The sequence below is a fragment of the Lissotriton helveticus genome, chromosome 6 (assembly GCF_964261635.1).
Source record: "Lissotriton helveticus chromosome 6, aLisHel1.1, whole genome shotgun sequence".
Taxonomy (NCBI): Eukaryota; Metazoa; Chordata; class Amphibia; order Caudata; family Salamandridae; genus Lissotriton; species Lissotriton helveticus.
In genome coordinates this window covers 1,332,558,757-1,332,568,207 of record NC_136067.1, presented here as the reverse complement: position 1 = coordinate 1,332,568,207, position 9,451 = coordinate 1,332,558,757, and the positions used below count along the sequence as shown (strand labels likewise).

Here is a 9,451-nt window from a genome sequence, read left to right as displayed (position 1 = left end):
GAACAGGCCCTCTCTGAACAGCCGCCCCGACAAACTAAGAACCCTGACCTAGCAGCTCTTATTTTTCACAACTGGATCTCCAGCACACTAGATCTAGTCCTCCCGAAGTGTTCCTTGCAAACAATAAAAAGACCCAAAGTTGCTCCATGGTACTCTCCTGACCTTAGGATATTGAAACAGGCCTGCCGAAAAGCGGAGAGAGCATGGAGGAAAGACCGCTCTCAACTTAAGAGATCAGAGTACAGATCGGCAATAAGGCACTATAAGAGCAAGATAAAACTTGCCCAAGCTGAGTTTTATGGAACTAAAATTAATGTGGCAGCCAACTCCCCTAGGGAAATTTTTAAAATTGCCAAATCCTTGATATCTCCTCCTTCTGAGAGACTACCATCAGAGGGTGCACAGGCCCGCTGTGAGGACCTTGCCACTTTCTTCTCTCAGAAGATTCAGGCCATTTACTCCCAACTAGCGATAAATGGCAATGGCATATGTTCCCCCTCCATTTTAGACTCAGACTCGCATTTATCCTGCTCTCTGGTCACTTTTCCACACCTGGATTCCAACACTTTAGATACTTTGGTCCAGAAGTTCACCTCAGGATCCCCAAATGACCCAGCCCCGCCTCAGATTTTAGTAAAAGCTATGGACGCTATACGTCCGGGTTTGCTGGAGGTTCTTAATACCTCCATTACCTCCAACTCAGTCCCATCCACGTGGAAGTGTGCGTTGGTAAGGGCTTTGCTGAAAAAGCCGAACCTGGATTCTAACAATCTATCCAATTTCCGCCCCATCTCGCTGCTTCCGTGGATGAGTAAGTTGTTGGAGAGACATATTAATAAAACATATGTGGACTATCTGGAGTCCAACAAACTTTTACAGGTCTCCCAAACAGGGTTTCGTCCTCAGCATGGCACTGAGACCGCCCTTCTAGCAGTCACAGAGGCAGCCAGAGCTATAATGGACCAAGGTGGAAAAACAGCTGTTATACTTCTGGACCTCAGTGCCGCGTTCGACACTGTTAACCATGCCACTCTATTACATCGTTTGAAGGGCATGGGGGTGTCGGGCGCGGCCCTGATGTGGCTGACCTCCTTTTTAGAGGGACGCTTTTTTCAGGTATTTGAAGGCGAGGTGGCATCATCAAAACATCCGCTCAGCTGTGGGGTTCCGCAAGGCTCCTCCCTGAGCCCCACATTATTTAATATTTATATGCAGCCTCTAGAGAAGGTAGTTCTCCCTTTTGGTGTGCGGATTGTCACCTACGCAGACGATACCCAACTTGTGGTCTCTTTGGACCACAAGGAGGGCTCGTCTAACACCTTGGGCCCGTGTCTAGAGGCTGTTGCTGGGTGGATGCAACTCTCCCACCTGAAACTCAACGGAGAGAAGACCGAGATTATGTTACTAGGTAACTCTTCTCCCACTTCCTTGGTGTCCAACTGGCCTTCTTGTCTCGGCGCTCCCCCTCCTCCTAAAGACCCGATAAAGAGCTTAGGAATCTGGTTGGATAGAGCGCTGGACTTTTCGGTCCAAGCTACTAAAACTGCCTCTGTATGTGTGGGGCTAATGAAAATGCTCCGGAAAGTGCTCCCCCTACTTCCATTCCAGGCGAGAAGGATCATGGTACAGGCCCTGATACTTTCTCGCCTGGATTATGGAAATGTTTTATATCTAGGGGCCCCGGCAACAGTGACAAAAAAACTCCAAGTCACTCAAAATTGTGCCGCACGTCTATTGTTCAACATCCCTCGCTGGCAGTCAGCGAGGACTGCCCTAAAAGAGCTTCACTGGCTCCCAGTGGCTGCCAGAACACTATTTAAGGCCATGTGCATTGTGCACAAATCTTTTCATCTAACCGGCCCGGCAGTGCTGTACCCCTTAGTGTTGCCTTATGCGCCGCCTAGAACCCTCCGTTCGGCTTCACTGCATTTGGCATCTAAGGCAAAAATTAAGAAAGCCCGTTGGGGTGGTCGCTCCTTCACCCACTCAGCAGCGAAGGCATGGAACTCCTTGCCTTTATCCCTCAGACAAAACAACAACTTGATGTCATTTAGGAGAGATTTAAAAACCTACCTGTTTTCAAAAGCGTACTTATTTTACCCGGTAGCCGCACTCAGTAATCAGTCTATAGCACTGCAAAGCCTCCGGGTGGTTATGCGCTATATAAGTGGAATTTTTCATTTCATTTCATTTCACTCTGCTCTAACTGTAGGGAAATACCAAGTTTGGGGAAGAGAAGGGGGGCAAGGGCAAATATACACAGCATAATAAGTGATTTTACTTGAAAGCTGTAAATTATGCAGGAGGGGAAAATACAATAAACATGGGATATAGCAGTTCTACCATGGGAAACCCACAACCAGTAGGCATCCTATTCACCGACTTCCTTTCCACGGATGTTGGCAGAGACTGCACGCCTGGCTTAACTATGGAGCTTCCTAGTACAGAACTCGACAACCAGCAGACAACATTCTGCTAAGTGAGAACGCCATCACCAGCAAGCGGGCATGTAATGAATGACATTGGGACTTATAACAAAACCCTCTCAGACAACTGGCAAAAAAAGCTCATGATTAGGCACCAAGACAGACTCTGTTACCTCCCGACTGTAGCCACTTTGTAACCAGAATTTCAAGAACGTGACACCTCTCAATCAAAATATGTGCAATCAGAAATGGTTGCGTAAAGGTGGATAACTTTTTTTATTGTGCTTCAAGAGAAAATGAGTACACTTTACATTCCCCAGTATTCGGGAGATGCAGAAAAATACCTATTGACGAACAACAACGTTATAATACTAGACATGTTATTCTCTTCGGGGGAAAATGGTGATTTTTACTCTTTTCATAGGGTATATCAGAAGTGAGGGCATATATCATCGTTTTCCTTCTTTTCTGGGTGATGCGGAGATCAATTACTGGCATCTTTTTTTCTTCAGTTCAGTTTTCTTGAGCCATGGAACTGTTTCCACAATAAAGGTGCACGTGGATCGCTAAGGGAGAAAGAAACATGACCATCAGGTAAGTGCGCACGTTGTCATCTTCAGCAGTGGAGGAGCAGAAATGCAATGGCACCGTCACGTGGGCATATCAGGAAACAATGGGGCACATTATCAAGGGCCGGTGTTAAAATTATCGCCGTTTCATCGGCAGGAAACTGCCGATAAAACGACGATAATGGGCTTGATAATACGCCCTTGTTAATTCCCATAGAAGCCCATGTTCTGATGTTAACATGGGCTTCTATGGGAATTAACAAGGGCGTATTATCAAGCCTATTATCGCCGTTTTATCAGCAACTGCCGATAAAACGGCGATGATTTTAACACCGGTCCTTGATAATATGCCCCAATGTTTCTCTTTTTTTATTAGGTTAAGTTGAAGTTTATCAGAATTCGTCACTTACCACTAATGCTATACAGCCAAGCAATTCAAATCGATAAACATACTTATGATATTTTATAAAGAATTTAAATGCAGATATATCATTTGCAAAGGAAGGAATAATAAACTAGGGGTGTTCGGTCCGTGTGGTGAAACAAATAATGTACATTGAAGGCCTTTGTCAACTTGAATATACAGGTAGTAATATTTGACCAATGGTATAATACTAACAGTAAGCCTTGGCAAGGACAATACAACAGTTGGAAAGGGGATATCCCCTACATTGTGTTACAGATGAGCACCTGAGCCTGAGTGATCCCAGATGGGGATCCTACCGCTTTAGACTGAAGGGGCATATCAAACATGTTCTCTTGTCAGCATGCAACTACTCTGCGAGTCCTCGGTCATCAAGCGGTGGCAGCAGAGTATCTTTTTTCTGATTGATAGTACTGAGCAGGCCTTTTTTCTGTTCCTGGATAAGTGAGTAGGTTAGTAATAGCAGGGGCCTCACTGCTGTTCATGTGCTCCTGCGCTGGAGGGCTGGGAAGGGCTGATTAATTTACTAATAGCAGGTGCCTCACTGCTGTTCATGTGTTCCTGCACTGGAGGGCTGGGGAGGGCTGATAAGGTTAGTAATAGCAGGGGCCTCACTGCTGTTCATGTGCTCCTGCGCTGGAGGGCTGGGGAGGGCTGATAAGGTTAGTAATAGCAGGGGCCTCACTGCTGTTCATGTGCTCCTGCGCTGGAGGGCTGGGGAGGGCTGATAAGGTTAGTAATAGCAGGGGCCTCACTGCTGTTCATGTGCTCCTGCGCTGGAGGCCCGGGGAGGGTTAGTAGGTTAGTAATAGCAGGGACCTCACTGCTGTTCATGTGCTACTGCGCTGGAAGGCTGGGGAGGGCTGAGTAGAGTAGTAATAGCAGGGGCCTCACTGCTGTTCATGTGCTCCTGCGCTGGAGGCCCGGGGAGGGTTAGTAGGTTAGTAATAGCAGGGACCTCACTGCTGTTCATGTGCTCCTGCGCTGGAGGCCCGGGGAGGGCTGAGTAGGTTAGTAATAGCAGGGGCCTCACTGCTGTTCATGTGCTCCTGCGCTGGAGGCCGGGGGAGGACTGAGTAGAGTCGTAATTGCAGGGGCCTCACTGCTGTTCATGTGCTCCTCCGCTGGAGGGCTGGGGAGGGCTGAGTAGGTTAGTAATAGCAGGGGCCTCACTGCTGTTCATGTGCTCCTGCGCTGGAGGGCTGGGGAGGGCTGATTAATTTACTAAAAGCAGGGACCTCACTGCTGTTCATGTGCTCCTGCGCTGGAGGCCGGGGGAGGACTGAGTAGAGTAGTAATAGCAGGGGCCTCACTGCTGTTCATGTGCTCCTGCGCTGGAGGGCTGGGGAGGGCTGAGTAGGTTAGTAATAGCAGGGGCCTCACTGCTGTTCATGTGCTCCTGCGCTGGAGGGCTGGGGAGGGCTGATTAATTTACTAATAGCAGGGGCCTCACTGCTGTTCATGTGCTCCTGCGCTGGAGGCCCGGGGAGGGTTAGTAGGTTAGTAATAGCAGGGACCTCACTGCTGTTCATGTGCTCCTGCGCTGGAGGGCTGGGGAGGGCTGAGTAGGTTAGTAATAGCAGGGGCCTCACTGCTGTTCATGTTCTCCTGCGCTGGAGGGCTGGGGAGGGCTGATTAATTTACTAATAGCAGGGACCTCACTGCTGTTCATGTGCTCCTGCGCTGGAGGCCGGGGGAGGACTGAGTAGAGTAGTAATAGCAGGGGCCTCACTGCTGTTCATGTGCTCCTGCGCTGGAGGGCTGGGGAGGGCTGAGTAGGTTAGTAATAGCAGGGGCCTCACTGCTGTTCATGTGCTCCTGCGCTGGAGGGCTGGGGAGGGCTGATTAATTTACTAATAGCAGGGACCTCACTGCTGTTCATGTGCTCCTGCGGTGGAGGCGGGGGGAGGACTGAGTAGAGTAGTAATAGCAGGGGCCTCACTGCTGTTCATGTGCTCTTGCGCTGGAGGGCTGGGGAGGGCTGAGTAGGTTAGTAATAGCAGGGGCCTCACTGTTGTTCATGTGCTCCTGCGCTGGAGGCCCGGGGAGGGTTAGTAGGTTAGTAATAGCAGGGGCCTCACTGCTGTTCATGTGCTCCTGCGCTGGAGGGCTGGGGAGGGCTGAGTAGGTTAGTAATAGCAGGGGCCTCACTGCTGTTCATGTGCTCCTGCGCTGGAGGCCCGGGGAGGGTTAGTAGGTTAGTAATAGCAGGGGCCTCACTGCTGTTCATGTGCTCCTGCGCTGGAAGGCTGGGGAGGGCTGAGTAGGTTAGTAATAGCAGGGACCTCACTGCTGTTCATGTGCTCCTGCGCTGGAGGGCTGGGGAGGGCTGAGTAGGTTAGTAATAGCAGGGGCCTCACTGCTGTTCATGTGCTCCTGCGCTGCAGGGCTGATTAATTTACTAATAGCAGGGGCCTCACTGCTGTTCATGTGCTCCTGCGCTGGAGGGCTGGGGAGGGCTGATTAATTTACTAATAGCAGGGGCCTCACTAATTTTCGGGTGATCCTGCGCTGGAGGGCTAGAATAATTTTGCAACAGAAAGGGGCCTTGCTGTTTTATTAGTTGCTCGGCTTTTAGGCCATTGTCACTTTGGCCCTGTGTCCTTCGCAAGAATAGTATCCTCCCACGTACATTCCTTGTGTGTGCAGAGGCATATATGGCCTGATACCAGAGTTGTAGAGATGGGGAATCATGTTTGAGTCCCAGTGTCTGCTCAACACCCTGTGATTCTGGGCAGATCACTTCATTACCCAGGCCCTTAAGTAAAAAATCGGATCTTGAGTACTGTAATTGGTGCTCATGAATAGAACTCAGGTCTGGTTTTCTTATGTTGTGGATTTCTGATTTATGTGATGATTAGAATCATCCGTACAAGCAGGACCATCAACTGAACAGCGTCCTTTTTTAGAAGGAGGCCCCACAGAAACAGTAGACCCCGGAGGGGACTTAGAAAGAACAAAAGAAATAGACAAAACGACGCCACAGACGAGAACAGCCACGTCCAAGAAAAACAAGAACAAGAAATTTCATTAGAAGCAAAAAACTTGGTCATTAATATATCAGATGAAAGGCTTACTAAATTTCAAATGGATACGTTACAAAAAGGGATGTCATTTGTCCTCACAGCCCGCACTAACAAATTGGAGCTGGAGGTGAGCTTATTTAAATTGACACGGAAAATAAGACTTAGACATTTCTTTGACAACGTTCTCACGGAACCTTTGCAAGCGAAAACTGATGAATTAAGAGGGCTTAAAACCACAAGCACTTATATGCCACCAGTTAGCCACAAGACAATTGACCTATTTGAAGTCTTATGTAAACAAGAAATAGAAAAAGTCAACACTAAGAAGACTCCCAAACGGAAGAACATGACAAACAAGGAGTACGGCACCATACAAGCACTGGCAAAAAATGACAAAATCATGTGTCAAAAGGCAGATAAGGGAGGGGCCATGGTTATTTTGAATAAACCTTACTACGAGTCAGCGATCAAAGAACACATTGAAGATGAGTCATTGTATATGGAAATAGATTATAATCCCACGGAAGAAATCCGAAAAACCTTGTCTAACATACTGATGAGAGCAGAAGATAAGGGAATCATAACAGACAAAACCAGGAAATATCTAACCCAAGAAAGCCCTAAGAGTCCAGTTATATATATGGTACCCAAGGTCCATAAAGACTTGAACAAACCACCTTGCCGCCCGATAGTTTCTACGAAGGGAAGTCTCCACGAACCAGTGGGGAAGCTCATCGATAAATACTTGCAACCATTGGTGCTTAAATCCACTTCATACATAAAGGACACCACTGACTTTTTGGTAAAATTGAACAGCTTGAAAACATCAGAGAAAATAACAATGGTAACCATAGACGTTAAGGCGCTTTATACGTCAATACCACACAAGGAAGGCCTGGAAGCCATTGAAAAAGCTCTACTGAACAGCACATATGATCAAGACCTGCAAGTATTTTTAATGGAGCTAATGGAGTTTACTCTCATGAACAGTTACTTTGAATACCAAAAACGATGGTTTATCCAACGGAGTGGCACATCCATGGGCAATTGCGCCGCGCCGGCGTATGCCAATCTGTTTATGACAGATTTTGAAAACCTACACATCCATCAAAGACAAGAATGGGCAACTCAGCTATCGATGTATGTAAGGTTCATCGACGATATCTTTTTAATTTGGAAAGGCGATGATGAAACTTTATGTAGAGAGTTGGAAATATTGAACAGCAGAAATGAACGGATAAGCTTCACGTGGCAAATGAGCACCACCAAGATCCAGTTTTTGGATGTAGAAATTACCAGAAGTGACCATCAATTTCAAACTAACCTTTATCGAAAGCCCACTGACAGGAATAACTTATTGAAATTCGACAGCCACCACCCCCAATCCCTGAAGACACACCTGCCATATTCACAGTTCCTCAGGGTACGAAGAGTGGTCTCGGAAACTCAAGAATGTCAAGAGCAACTAACAATCATGGCGAAGAGATTTCAGGATAGGGGATATCCTGAACAAACGATTCAACCAGCATTGGCAAGAGCACAAAAAACAACCAGAGATGAATTACTAATGAACAAAACAAAATCGTCCACAAAAAGAATAACATGTGTGAGTAAATACTCCAATGTGAGCACCCAATTTAAGAATATCATTAGGAAACATTGGCAAATATTGAAATTGGAAGTGGATTTTAAAGGCATCTTTTCTGATGAACCATTGTTCGCATTTACTAGAGGAAAGAACCTAGGAGAAATGTTGAAATACCCCATCGAGCGACCTCCACAAAGTACTTATCGTGGAACTATCCCATGCATGAACTGTAGTAGTTGCCACAACATCATGAAGGGAAATGTGATATCCCATCCTATGAAAGGGTTTAAAATACCGCTAAGAGTCAATGGGACATGCGACACAATGAACACAATATACATGTTGAAATGCCCTTGTGGTTCAGTGTATGTAGGCCACACTGAACGCAAACTAAAAACGCGCCTTACAGAACATAAAAGCAACATAAGAACGGAATCAGTAAAATCAACGGTGGCCGTCCACTTCAAAGAGAAACATCATCACATAAGCCAACTGCGAGCATGCATTTTGGAAATAGTGCCCAAAACTGAGGGCACAATCAACAAGAAAAACTTACTCAGAAGAGAGAATCACTGGATTTATCATCTGAACAGTCTGAAGCCCAATGGGCTAAATGATCGAACAGAATTTTTGTGCTATTTATGAACTTGTCAATATTTTCGTCACATGTGCAATTTACTAATTATGTTATACATAGCACTACATGAAGCTTTTCATACATTCTTAAAACCGATTAGGCACCATATAGTAAGGGCGCGCAGTCAGATTCACGTAGATTACCAGCATAGAGCATTGACAGTGTTAATAAAGTTGATTGAAGAAAACGGCTAGCGCAGCTAGACGCATGCGCTAAGCAGCCGGTAGAAAAACGTACACATTTGACCCCGGCGCCATTAGAAGATGCAGCGCGGAGTTCGCGTAAGCGGAGCACCTTAGCAGTTTACAAAGTTCACAAGGTGAGCGTTCAAAGTACGAGCATAATGTTAATGCAAGCCGCGTCCCGCAAGTTCAGTGTAACTTTAGCATATTTAAGCATTTGCTAGCGATTGAGCGGCCCAAGAACCTTTACGGTAACATTAAAGCGAGACACCATCAGCTGTGTTTCATTGCAATATCGAACCATAAGCACGCACCCACGATACAGACGCCCATGAATTCATCCGAACTTTGTTAAACATCTCATAGAGTTGTTGGTTTATACGCCAGCACGCATCATGCTAAGCCACACATTTGAACCATAACGCAGTCAGTGAACAAAGTCGCTAACAATGTTTAATATCGTGAATTATACGAAAAAGTGCAGGCTAAAGCAAGTTTTGTTTTATTAATCAACAGGTTTCCTGATGAAGGTGCTAGATGCACCGAAATGCATTGGATATGATTTATTTGGGAACAAAACAAACGATGTAAAAGGAGAC

General features: G+C 46.4%; 1 protein-coding gene across 1 annotated transcript in view; it reads right to left on the bottom strand.

The window, feature by feature from the left end:
- Positions 1-2,683: 2,683 nt before the first annotated feature.
- Positions 2,684-9,451, bottom strand: part of LOC144761727 (cystatin-like) — a 97,302-nt gene continuing 90,534 nt past the window's right edge. The window contains exon 3 of the mRNA XM_078646981.1: positions 2,684-2,992. Coding sequence (XP_078503107.1) covers positions 2,915-2,992 — 78 coding nt within the window. The 3' untranslated portion in view covers positions 2,684-2,914. The remainder of the gene's footprint in view (positions 2,993-9,451) is intronic.